The sequence below is a fragment of the Lathyrus oleraceus genome, chromosome 4 (genome assembly GCF_024323335.1).
Source record: "Lathyrus oleraceus cultivar Zhongwan6 chromosome 4, CAAS_Psat_ZW6_1.0, whole genome shotgun sequence".
Lineage (NCBI taxonomy): Eukaryota > Viridiplantae > Streptophyta > Magnoliopsida > Fabales > Fabaceae > Lathyrus > Lathyrus oleraceus.
In genome coordinates, this window is record NC_066582.1 from 186,348,461 (window position 1) to 186,362,854 (window position 14,394).

The window sequence follows — 14,394 nt, forward strand, 5'->3', positions numbered from 1 at the left end:
ATTTTAGGCATCAAAAATTCATTTTTGTGTGAAGAATTTTCTATAGGTTGACACATACAATTATAGGTCGGCCTATAGAAGAATTTTTTCTGATACAGGTCGACAGATACGTTGTATAGGTCGACTCATGTATTGCAGTATTAAAGTTGTAGGTTTTGTTCTATGTGCCACCTCTACAGGTCGTCACATAACATGTATAGGTCGACACACGACTTGTATAAGTTGATTTATAGATCAAAAATCTTGAAAAATTGCATTGCTTTATATTCCTTTTGCTTCTCACTTGTTTACATATATATACTTGGTACATGCATCATTTTCTAGTAAGGTTTCTATTGAGTAAAACCTATACGAAACCATGATTTCAAAGCATTCTTATCATCCTCAACCTCTCTTCTATGCATACACATAATCAAACTACACATAATCATTTTTTGATTGGGTGTCATCTAGATTATGGTTGATAACATCCAATTTAGGTTGAGAGCTTTGAGGGTTTCAAATTAGAAAATCAAGGTGGAATTTTCCTTCAATATCTTTTAGAGTTTGAAGGTTTTGGACAATATTACTCAATCTGGATCCAATTGAGTGAAGTCTTTGAAGAATAGAAGGTTCTTGCAAAGGAGTAGCGTGAGACGGTGGATCGCATTGGTAAATCTTGAGTTTAAACAAGTGTGTGTTTGGAATTCGATCTAGTGGAAGCTTTGAAGAACAAGGGGTTTCCAGCAAGAAAGCAAACACTTTGGCTATGACTCTTCTTCTCCCTCAAATCCATGTTGCCTCTTTTCTCACAAATGCTTATGTTTTTCCAAAATTTCCCGTACGTTAAAACTTGACGTTGACTAATCCCTTTCAATCTATACTAACCTAATATTACATTCTTAATTATTGCACTTAGGCCCAACTCACCTTAATTTCTCACTCACCTCAAACTCTTCAACTTCCTATTTTTTATCATTTCAATTATTTAAAATAACTAAAACTCTAATTAATTCTCAATATTCTCCAAAAATCCCCCAAAACCATCAAACACACCAATAGTTAAACAAACATTAATTTTATTTCGATTAAAAATAAACATACGCAAATCAGGGCGTCACATGAGGTACCTCCGGTGACTTGGGCACCTTTGCTGCCTCAGATGCCTAAATAAATGAAACATGTCGCCTACGGGAAGATGAAAGCAGGGATGCATGAGTATGTGATATCGGTATACTACAGGAAGAAGAAGACAGGGGATACTTGAGCCCTAGAAGTCAACGCATCCGCATCAACCGAGCTAGAGGTAACAGAATCCTGTAATGGTTGATTCTTTTCCCTCTGAACAGATGCATGTTATGCAATCCTGTCGTGTGTCAGTCGGTCTTGCCTATCAACTATAATGCATGTACGTAAACCAGATAATGTTAAACAATGAGTATAAGTAAAAAAATGCAGACTGAAAAACTCCGCAAATGCATCTCTGGTTTCTGGAAATTAAAACGGAAAATTTCAGAGATGCATCTCCGAAATTTTCTGCAACTCGCACCAACGTCAATGACGGTAATGCAATCTCCAAAACTGTAAGAGTAGTGTATTGATCAATAAAACTACATATCAAATACGATTCTAATTATGTATAAGCTATCAAACATGTATAAACTATATATTTCATACCCTAATCATCAATTTCCAGAAATTCATATAATAACTTCAAAAAAAATTGAAAAATAAAAAACTTACAAATTGTGAGTTTACTTCAGTGTTGAATGAACTCTTTGATGGACTTGATGTTGATGGAAGCAGCTTTAAAGTTGATTGAATGATTTTGAGAGAATGTGAGTTGAGGGAGTTTGAAAATCTTAAAAGTGTTTTTTTATAGTCAAGGAAGAAGAAAGGATTCTAGCGCGTTTTTAAATAAATAGCGTGCGAAGATGCATCTCTATAAGTTACACGAAGATGCATCTCCATAATTTTTTCCCCATTGAATTAGGGTCTGATTTTAAAATATATTAAGTTGGGATGCGTTTGGAGATGCATCTCCGAAATCTAGATATATTATTATCTTTTTACGAAGTGTGCTAGTAAAGTCTAGGATGCGTTGAAAAATTTCCTATATTATATACATAATTTATGTTTATTATTTATAAATCTTTGAACCCCCTATTTTTTTCCCATGTGCAATAAAAGCCCTAAATTGGCCTTGCTTATATATACTATTATTGATAATTGATTTAAGATTTTATTTTTTAAGGTGTGAATACTTAGTAATCAAATTATAATCAATATTAATTAATTTATTACATTCAATTAATCAATTTTATTTTTTCAAGTTTAATTGGCAAGACATATTAATGAAACTATATAATATTAATCAAGTTTTATACACTATTGACCAAATTTACTCTTAAATGAGAAAAAAATGAGAAAAGTCACAATTGTGAACGTTATTGTTCATCGTATTTGTGAATAGTAAAATATAATGTAAGTGTAAGTGTAAGAATTTATATTAATTTTTTGATTTTGACTATAATTTAATATTAACATATAAATAGTTGTCGATGAAAAACCACAGTTTATTAATAGAATAACCAATCTAACATATGTATTATTGGTAATTAGATCAAATCATCTAAAGTGATGGAACAACAACAAGATAAGTTATGGTATATAAATACACCAAACTCTTAACATAATTAAGAAAAAACACCCAGAAACTCTGCTTGATTTAGTCATCATCATCCATCAATTAGTTCATCAACAAAAGCTAATCCCATACACTTGCAAAGAGGGCACATATTTTTTTCTGTAAGCCACTTCTTAATGCACTTCATGTGAAAATAGTGTTCACAATCCAGCTTTCCACATTCTTCTCCATTCATATATTCCTCCTAAACATATATCCAATTTGTTAGAAAAATAAACAACATTATATAACACTCATATACAAACATGCAAATCAATCTCGATCAAAGAAAATGTATCTCATTTATAATTAAATCATATTCAATTTCACCTGACAAATGCAACATAATTCTTTAATTTGTGAAGTCTCCTCAAAGATTTTACCGCTAATGGCCTTTCTTATTTCTTCCCCAGTAAGCCCTCCTCTCATTTTCTTCATCCACTGCCACTGAAAATTATTAATTAGTTCTAAGAATTGTTTCAAGATAACCATTCAAAAGTTTCAGATAATATAAAAATGACTTTAAAATTTTTTTTTTCAATTTTTAAAATTTTTTTTTATAACATTGCAAATTTTTGGTAATAAAAAAGTTACAATTTTTTGTAAGCTTTTAAACATAATCAGTTTTTTAGCATAACATAACACTGTGTTAAAGAATTTTGTACCTCATTGAAATGTAACATAAGCTGACTGTGGAGGACCCTTATATCCTGCAAGAAAATTTTTGCAATTTAGTCTTTATATATGAATGGGTGATATAAAATTAACATATGATATATGACTGAGTATTGAATTAAAAAAAATCATTATAATAACCTGAGGTCTTAGAAGTTCGTCAGAATGTAGACGTTCAATTGCAGTGTGAAAAGCAATTCGGTTCTGACATACATAAAAATCAATATATGAAACTATCTAACTAGATAATATTTAATGTAGTTACAATTTTATTGTTAGGATTTGAGGCAGTTCTATGAAAAGTAAATTAATATATATTATATATATATTAAAGAAGACAAAGTAATAGTTATTTGATGAAATACTTACATTGTTCTGCACCAATGTTCTTATCATTTGTGGATCATGAGTTGGGACAACAAGGGATTGTTGTTCACCATTGTCACTGCCAACTGGAATCATAGTTCCCACTGGATTACGGTGAACCATCTCAGATCTTACAAGTCTCCTATGACTTTGAATCTCTCTTGTTACATATGTTTCAACATTATTTATATTCAAAATTTCTTCCATTCTTGTTGCACTCATTGAACTTGAGACAGAAGAAAACCGCAATGTTGTTTCTCTTTCTGATGAAGTTGAGATAGCATCACTTTCATCAATGTTAGCCATGGAGTTGTAAATTTCTTCATTTTCCCCTAAGAATACATCATATATATTTATAATGCATTTATCTTTAAAAATCCAAAATATTTTTTTTAAAATCCAAATATATATATATATATAATTATACCTTGTTGGCTCATTGTTGCTAGGCTTTCTATACAGTTAGACCTAATTAAAAATGCGTAGAACATTATTAGTAGACAAATAATTTTTAATAAATGAAAACAATGAACATATTTGATTGGACCTAAATACCCAAAATTCTCTGACATTATTAATACACAAATAAAACAATATCTAAATCATTAGATATGACGAATTTATCAATATGCATTGTAAATCACACAAACAAGTTGTTTAGAGAAAAAATATCTAAAAGATCTAACACTAATTCATACTCTTAATATTGACTATGGAGAGTAGAAATCTAATATAAACAAGATCTAATGTAATTTAAAAGAATCAAAGGATGCTATGAATTAATAAGATGGTGAAATAAGCGACTAACCGAAATCTAAATGATAGAGAGATCAAGAATTAGACGAAGAAAATTGTTGGTTTTTTCTTTGCTCACTCTCTCTAATGTTTGTTGTATATCTCTAACATATTCTTGAATTGAATTGAAGCATATAAATCTTTCAATTTATAGATGGTAGATTTTGATAACTCATGACTTTTTTTTTAAGTATTACAAACGTCTATGAACGCACACAATTTTATAAAAGAGACTAAAACAATGGTCAAAAACTCTATTTGGACTATGAAAATCCATAGTTTTATAATGTCTAGAAACATATTAAATATTTTTTTTCCTCCATTATAATAATTAAATAATATTTTTGTGTGAAAGATGCTTTTTTATATATTAATATTTTATAATTTTTAAACATTTTCTTTGTTTTAAAAAAAAAACTAACAAAAGTTACACAAACATGTATCTTGTTTTTCTTCTTTTTATAGTAAAAATTTAACTATAATATTATTCCTTCTATCTCACAATAAATAATTTATTATTTTATTTTATTCATATTAAAAATTGACTTTAGAAAAGAGATATAAGGCACCTTTGTTTTATCTTTAAAAAATATAGTTTTTTTTTGTATTTTTATAAATGATTTTTATAATTGAAGATTAAAACATAGTAAAAATCACAAAAAAATTTAAGTTATCAAAAATAAATTTTATGAAAAATTATAGCAAAATGATGAAATGGTTAAAATAATATTTTAAGAATAAATATTTAAATCAACATTTTTATTTCAATTTATCTTTGAACAAAAAATTGTAATATTTTTTTATAAAAAAAGTATATAACACTAAAAGTATTATTTTTAAAAAAGCTTATCATATATATATATATATATATATATATATATATATATATATATATATATATATATATATATATATATATATATATAATTTGAATGTAGAAATAGTAAAATTAGTGAAGGTGTATGGTAGGTTAGTTATGGTATATGTTAAGATAGTTAGTGTGTATATGAAGTTAGTTAGAGTGTAACTAACTCTACTCTTGTATAAATAGGCAAAGTGATAACCAATTCTATAATGTGAAATTACATATGAATCAAGCAAAGTTTGATCTTCTCAATACATATTCATCTTCTCTTCCATGCATAATCATGTTCATCATTGGAGATTCAGTTCTCTCATCTAACATGATATCAATCACCTAAGGGACCAATTCCTCCATTGCACGCATTTCGTACCTCAGCTCTCACCATTTCAGCAACTTCACAAGTTTCAGACATATTGTGATTGCCATCTTCGAACAACTGCAATTTTTGCACTCTGGTTGAAGAATGCAGTTTTAGCGAAATTGAATTGCATCGAAACAAAGGTGTGTTCGTGTTTTCTGTATTGATCTTTAGCTTCAAAGAAGCGTTTTTTCTTCCAAGATTCAGTGTTAGATCCTCATAGTTTTATAGAAATAATGGTGAATACTGAAAATCTCTCACAAAATTAACCAACGGAAGATCAAGAATCGCAAGTAGGGATGGCAATTGACCCATCCCCAGTGGGTACCCACAAAAATACCCATAATGGGTAGGGTAAAAACCCGCATACATGGGTACGAGCATGAGCTCGGGTAATTACCCACTTAAATAAGCGGGGATGAGTGCGACGATAAGCATCTTAGTACCCAACCCACCTCATACCCGCATAATATATATTTATATATTTTAATTTATATTATTATATAAAAATAAATGTGTGTCAATTTTTAAAAATACATCAATTTTAAACTACTACATGTTTAATATAAGTGATCATTTATTTCATAATTCAAGAGTAACTTTTTTAAAAAACTTTTTAATGTTGCTAAAAACTTAAAATAATATGATATTTTATACTTGACATATTTATTTTTATTAGAAATGTAGGTAACGGGTACGGGTACTGGCACTTACATACCCATAGGGTACGGGCACGGGTGCCAATATTGGTACCCAAGCGGGTATGGGCTCGGGTACGGGGATTTTTTCCAACTGTGGGTATGGGGACATGTACTATAGTACCCTACCCAAACCCTGCCTATTGTCATTCCTAATCGCAAGTTACCATGAAAGCCATGGGGTTTTCGAGTTCCAAGAATACTTTTGTTCCCAAGCTTTCTATCAAACTTTAAGAGAAAATTTCTTGTAGTAGAATCAACAAGTTAAAGGAGTGATGCTCTCACATAAGTCGCACAAACTGATTGTTAAATCCTCACGTTCCACTTACAAGTCTCCTATGACTTTGAATTTCACTTGTTACATATGTTTCAACATTATTTAGATTCAAAATTTCTTCCATTCTTGTTGCACTCATTGAATTTGAGATCAAAGAAAATTGCAATGTTGTTTCTCTTTCTGATGAAATTGAGATAGCATCACTTTAATCAATGTTAGCCATGGAGTTGTAAACTTCTGCATTTTCCCCTAAGAACACATCATATATATTTATAATGCATTTGTCTTTAAAAATCCCAAATAATATTTTTTAAAACCCAAATATTATTTTGATATATATATATATATATATATATATATATATATATATATATATATATATATATATATATATATATATATATATATATATATATATATATATATATATATATATATATATATATATATATATATATATATATATATGAGAATAGAAAAATAACATATATGTAATCATACCTTGTCGGCTCGTTGTTGCTAGGCTTTCAATAGAGTTGGATCTAAATAAAAATGCTTAAAACATTATTAGTAGACAAATAATTTTTAATAAATGTAAACAATGAACATATTTGATTGGACCTAAATACCAAAAGTTCTCAGACATTATTACACAAATAAAACAATATCTAAATAATTAGATATGACGAGTTTATCAATATGCATTGTAAATCACACAAGCATATTGTTTAGAGAAAAAATATCTAAAATATATAATATTGATTGGTACTTTTAAAATTGTCTATGGAGAGTAGAAATGTAATATATGTTGGAGGAGTTTTTTATTAGGGAGCATTGAACATTATGAGCTTCTTTTTGGAGTAACACCTTTGTGGAAATCCATCACAACCTATGGAGAATTTAAATCAATCTTAATGAACAAGAGTGTTATCAACCATGCAATCACAATGAAAAGAACAATTGATAAAGAAGAAAATAACGTTGGAGGAGAAGAAGAATATTTTCTGCAAAGTTTTCTCTCTGCCCAATATCTGTGAAAAACTTCTTTATTCACCTTGCAACTGCAAAATTATGTGAATACAATGTTATGAGTTCTCTCTTATATTCATACAAGAATAAGGGTTACTCCCTCTATTTATAAATTTAGGTTAGCTTACTCCCTAAGCCAAATGCCAAAATTATCAAATCCCAAAATAGTTAACACTACAAAAAATAGGCCTAAGTCGAAATCATGTGTTAAACAACATGCTTCGACACTTCGACACACTAATACAAATCCACACACTAGGTGATTCAACACTTCCTTGCTTCTGTCGAGCAACCTGCTTCGATACAAGGAATTATAATTCAATACACCACCTAATTCATTGTGTCTAAGCTATCTACATTCATCATAGCTCTTAGTCTTCTGAACACTTTGACCTGCACTCCCTTTGTCATGATGTCTGCAATCTGATTCTCAGTTCTGTAGTTTTCCTTATTCATCTTCCCATCTACTACCTGCTCTCGAAGATAATGAAACCTCATTTTTGATGTGCTTGCTTCGACCATGTGCTATCGGATTCTTCGCCAGATTGATTGATAGCTAACATATTGTTGATCTTCATGGTAATTTCTCCATGACTCTTTGATGTTATCTCTTCGATCAGATTCACCATCCACGTTACTTGATATGCACAAAGGGAAGCAACTATGTATTTTGCTTTGCAGGATGATAATGCCACTACTGGATCCATTCTCGAACTCCAAGCAACTGGGGTACCATCTAGCATAAACACATAGCCAGCTGTGGATTTTCGATCCTTAGCATCACTACACCAACTTGAGTCAGTGTATTCCACCAGTTTGCATTCTTTTCCTTCATCAGTTGCAAGAAACAAAATGCCATAGTCGAGAGTTCCTTTCAGATACCTTAGTATCCTCTTCGTCGTTGCTAGATGTGATACCTTTGGCTTCTATATGAATCTACTCACCGTACCTATAAAGTATGCTACGCCAGGCCTTGTGTGACAAAGGTATCGAAGTGACCCAATAAGTCTTATATATTGGGTTGGATCGATATCATCTGAATCTGAATCTTTCGACAGTTGTAATCTGGGCTCAGCTGGAGACGAATTTGGGTTGCAATCTTGCATCTCAAGTCTCTTGAGTATTTCGCCTGCATACCTTCTTTGATGCATCATTAAACCTCTACCACTCTTGTAGAATTCGATGCTAAGAAAATATGAAATGTCACCCAGATCTGACATTTCTAATTCTTTGTTTAGATCACCTTTGAAGTCTTCGATCTCTTTCTTGCAACTACCTGTTATCAACAAGTCATCGACATAGAGACATAGTACTAGCAATTCACTCTTGTTTCTTCTTACATATACTCCTTGTTTAGTTTTGCACTTCACAAATTCCTTCTCCCTTAGGAAGTCATCTATCTTCTTGTTCCAAGCTCTTGGAGCTTGTTTAAGTCCGTACAGGGCTTTATGCAGCCTGCACACCTTTCTTTCTTCGCCTTGTTTCATAAACCCAGCTGGTTATACAACATAAACTTCTTCTTTTAAGGGGCCATTCAGAAATGAACATTTCACGTCCATTTCACACATATTTCTAGTTGTTCATGTTTGCTAGACCAACAACCAACCTAATTGTTTCGATCCTAGCAACAGGTGCAAAAACTTTGTCAAAGTTGATTCCTTCTTTCTGAAGAAATCCTTTTGCCATAAGTCTCGCATTGTGTCGAGTCACTTATCCTTTGGAATTCAACTTCACCGTGTATACACACTTCACATTGATTGCCTTCTTGTCTTGGGGCAACTCGACAAGTGACCAAGTGTTGTTGACTTTGATTGACTTCAGTTCTTTATTCATTGCTTTCACCCACTTTGAATATTTCAATGCCTCAGCTGCATTGAATGGTTCAACATCTGCATAGAAAGCATAGTGTACCAGCTTACCTTCTTCATTGACCACATCATCTGATGTAATCACACATTCTTGCAACCTTGCAGGCATGTGTCTTGTTCTTTGAGGTCTGCTTGGGCCTAATTCACCTCTGACTTCTTGTTGAACTTCTCTTTCAATATCACTAGTTGGTTCATCATATAAGATTCTCAATGAATCCTTCTTAACATTTTCAATCTAATCCCATTCCTTAAGCTCATCTATGATCACGTCCCTGCTAAACAACACTTGCTTGTTTACTGGGTCAACTAACTTGTATCCTCAAATCGAATGATATCTTATCAGGATCATCTAACTCGACTTATCATCAAGTTTTCTTCTCAATTGATATGGCACATGTCTATGTGCTATAGATCCAAACACCTTCAGATGACTCAAGTTAGGCTTGACACCAGACCAACATTCTTCTAGCGTGATTCCTTCTAGCCTCTTCGTCAGACATCTGTTCAGGATATATATTGCAGTTAACACAGCTTCTCCCCATAATTCTTTGGGTAGATACTTGCCTTTCAACATACTTCTAACCATATTCATGATGGTTCTATTCTTCCTTTTTGCGACTCTATTCTGCTGTGGAGTGTAGGGTGGCACCACCTCATGCACAATCCCTTCTTTCACATATAATGCGTCAAAGTCTTTTGACACATATTCTCTACCATCATCAGTCCTCATAATCTTGATCTTTCGACCGCTTTGTCTTTCGACCATAGATTTTAACTTGGTAAATACCTCAATCACTTCACTTTTCTTCTTGATCAGGTAAGTCCACAGATTTTCACTGAAACCATCTATGAATGTAACAAAGTATTTGTTACCTCCCATCGAATCCACCTAGATAAGACCACATACATCAGAGTATATGACTTCAAGAATTGCCTTCGACCTGCTTACTGCATCCTTACTGAAGTTGTTATTATGATGCTTCGCCTGCACACATTCTTCACACACTTCGTTTCGAATGTCGATTTCTAGTAATCCTGAAACCATATTTCTTCTCTTCAAATCTCCGATGTATTTGAAATTGAGATGGCCAAGTTTATAATGCCATATACATTCATCTCTGCTTACTGTTGTTGCAAGGCACTTATGCTTCATCACATTTATCTCAATCTTGAAGGTTCTATTCTGAGACATTGGAGCCTTCAAGATCAACCTTTAATTTGAGTTGAGAACTCTCATCATCATGTCTTCGATACCTTGTAGTTCTTTTCGACTAACTGTCCTATGTTGAGCAAATTGCTCTTCATGCCTGCTATGTACAACACATTTGAAATTACTGCCATCTTTCCTCATAATCAGAACATCACCAACACCTTCATCTTCTAGAGTGTTGTCATTTGCAAATTTCACCATGTTCTTCATTGAGGGCTTTATGTTGACAAACCAATCTTTCCTTCCAAACATGTGTAATGAGCATCCTGAGTCCAAGTACCGTTGGTCCTTGAATCTCTCTTCATCTCTTATTGTAACCATCAACAACATCTCTTCTTCTTTATCTCTCGCCAGCTTTGCATAAGTTTCTTGATACTTCTGCTTTTCTGGACAATCACTAGAATAATGACCATGCTTCTGACAATTGTAACACTGAATATGACTCTTGTCTGGCTTTTGAGCACCACATCTTCCTCTACCTGCAGTACCACCTCTTTGGTTGCCTTGGTTCCAGGGTTTTCTTTGACTTAACTAGTTTCCTTCTTGCTGATTTTGACCAGTCGAACTATTATAGTCTCCTCTACCTTTGTTGCCATTCCAGCTTCCTTTTCCTTTCCTTTCTTTTATTGATTTAACCTGCAAAGCCATATCACTATTCGACTTTCCTGCAGCTCTTTCAGCCATTGTTTGTTCATGAGATTCAAGCGTCCCTTGAAGCTCTTCCTTTGTCAGTTTTGACAAATATTTTAACTTTTCTATAGCTACTACCACGTGGTCGAACTTTATTAAGATCTTTCCAACAACAAATCATGATTTCAACACTTCTCCATATACCTTGATTTGATTCACCAGTTTCGTAACCTTGGTGAAGAAATCAATTATGCTTTCATTATTTTCCATCTGAAGCAATTCATACGTCCTTTTGTGAGTTTGTAACCTCACCTCTTTCCCCTTCTCCCCGATTCCAAACGACTTCTCCAGAATTTCCCATGCTTCTTTCGCTGACTCTATATCACTAACATTTTCAAAGTTATTTGAATCAACACATTGATGGATTATAAAGAGAGATTTATAATCTTTCTTCTTCAATTCTTTATATGCAACCCTTTCTTGATCCGTCGATTTTTCTGTAAGCGTTGTTACTCCTTCCTTCATAAGATCCCAAAGATCTTGATAACAGAACACAACCTTTATTTGCTTGCACCAATTCTCATAATTGTTGTTCTTGAGAATCGAAAGATTCGATAGAAAATGCCATTTAGATGATTCATTACCATAGTGATTTTCTTCTCACGAATCGTTTAAACCAGACTCTTCATACCAGATGTTGGAAATCCACCATAATCTTTGGAGAATTTCAATCAATCTTAACGAACAAGATTATTATCAACCATACAATGACAAAGAAAAGAACAATTGAGAAAGAACAAAATAACGTTGGAGAAGAAGAAGAATATTTTCTGTAGAGTTTTCACTCTGCCCACAATCTGTGGAAAACTTCTTTATTCACTTTGCAACTGCAAAATTGTGTGAATACAATGTTATGAATTCTCTCTTCTCTTTATACAAGAATAAGGGTTACTCCCTCTATTTATAGATTTAAGTTAGCTTACTCCCTAAGCCAAAGGCCAAAACTATAAAACCCCAAATAGTTAACAATACAAAAAATAGGCCTAAGTCGAAATCCTGTGTGAAGCAACATGCTTCGACACTTCGACACACTAATACAATTTAACACACTAGGTGATTTGACACTTCCTTGCTTCTGTCGAGCAACCTGCTTCAACATAAGGAATTACAATTTAACAATATAAACAAGATCTAATGTAATTTAAAAGAATCAAAGGATGCTATGAATTAATAATATTGTGAAATAAGAAACTAACTCAAATCTAAATGACAGGGAGATCAAGAATTAGATGAAGAAAAGTGTTGGTTTTTTCTTTGCTCACTCTCTCTAATGTTTGTTGTATATCTCTAACATATTCTTGAATTGAATTGAAGCATATAAATCTTTCAATTTATAGATTGTAGATTTTGATAACTTATAATATTTTTTAAAATATTACAAACGCCTATGAACGCACACAACTTTAGAAGAGAAACTAAAACAATGGTCAAAAACTCTATTTACACTATGAAAATCCATAGTTTTATAATGTCTAGAAATATATTAAATATATTTTTTCTACATTTTAATAATTAAATAATACTTTTATGGGAAAATAATTTTTTATATATTAATATTTCATAATTTTTAAACATTTTCTTCGTTTTAAAAAAAAAAACTAACAAAAGTTACACAAACATGTATCTTGTTTTTCATTCATCTTTTTTTTTTAAAGTAAAAACTAAACTATAATATTATTTCTTCTATCTCACAACAAATAATTTATTTTATCATTTTATTCATATTAAAAATTGATTTTAGAAAAGTGATATAAAGCTCGTTTGTTTTATCTTTAAAAAAAATAGTTTTTTTTTGTATTTTATAAATGGTTTTTATAATTAAAGATTAAAACATAGTAAAAATTTCAAAAATTTTAAAGCTCTATCTCAAAAATATTTTTTATGAAAAATTATAGCAGAATAATGAAATGGTTAAAATAATATTTTAAGAATAAATTTTTTAACCAATTTTTTATTTGAATTTGATTTTGAACAAAAAGTTGTAATATTTTTATAAACTATCTAACACTAAAATATATATATATATATATATATATATATATATATATATATATATATATATATATATATATATATATATATATATATATATATATATATATATATGTATATATATATATATATATATATATATATATATATATATATATATATATATATATATATATATATATATGTATGTATATATATAGAGAGAGAGAGATTAATTACTATACACTGTCAGTGTAAAAAAATTTACACCGTCGATTCATCACCATCATCCGTTTGTATTACTTTATAGATTTTTAAAATAAAAGTCAAATTTCTTTTAATATTCGACGTCTATGATTAACTGATGGTGTAAAATCCTTTTACACTGTCAGTGTATTTCAATTAAACTCAAAAAATATTTGGGGTTTTTAAAGATAAATGCATTATAAATATATATGATGTGTTCTTAGGGGAAAATGCAGAAATTTACAACTTCATGGCTAACATTGATGAAAGTGATGCTATCTCAACTTCACCGAAAAGAGAAACAACATTGCGGTTTTCTTCGATCTCAAATTCAACGAGTGCAACAAGAATGGAAGCGATTTTGAATATAAATAATGCTGAAACATATGTAACAAGTGAAATTCAAAGTCATAGGAGACTTGTAAGATCTGAGGTGGTTCACCGAAATCCAGTAGGAACTATGATTCCAATTGGCAGTGACAATGGTGAACAACAATCCCTTGTTGTCCTAACTCATGATCCACAAATGATAAGAACACTGGTGCAGAATAATGTAAGTTTTCATCAAATAACTGTTGTACTTTGTCTTCTTTAATATATATAATATAAGTTAATTTACTTTTCATTGAACTGCGTTAAATCCTAACAATAAAATTGGAATTACATTAACTATTATCTAGT

The 14,394-nt window shown here is 31.0% G+C and overlaps 1 protein-coding gene across 2 annotated transcripts; it reads right to left on the bottom strand.

The window, feature by feature from the left end:
- Window positions 1–2,550: 2,550 nt before the first annotated feature.
- On the bottom strand, window positions 2,551–4,639 carry LOC127135332 (probable E3 ubiquitin-protein ligase HIP1). 2 transcript variants are annotated; one of them, XM_051062071.1, is made up of 7 exons: window positions 4,515–4,639; window positions 4,134–4,174; window positions 3,710–4,038; window positions 3,482–3,544; window positions 3,331–3,375; window positions 2,996–3,106; window positions 2,551–2,870 (listed from the first exon to the last, which is right to left on the bottom strand). In XM_051062071.1, exons 2-7 carry the CDS (start codon window positions 4,144–4,146, stop codon window positions 2,718–2,720), a joined length of 714 nt encoding a protein of 237 aa, XP_050918028.1. In that variant the 5' UTR covers window positions 4,147–4,174; window positions 4,515–4,639; the 3' UTR covers window positions 2,551–2,717. The 2 variants fall into 2 exon arrangements, with proteins under 2 accessions (XP_050918028.1, XP_050918027.1); XM_051062070.1 differs by having other exon boundaries at window positions 2,555–2,870; window positions 2,996–3,112.
- Window positions 4,640–14,394: the final 9,755 nt, after the last annotated feature.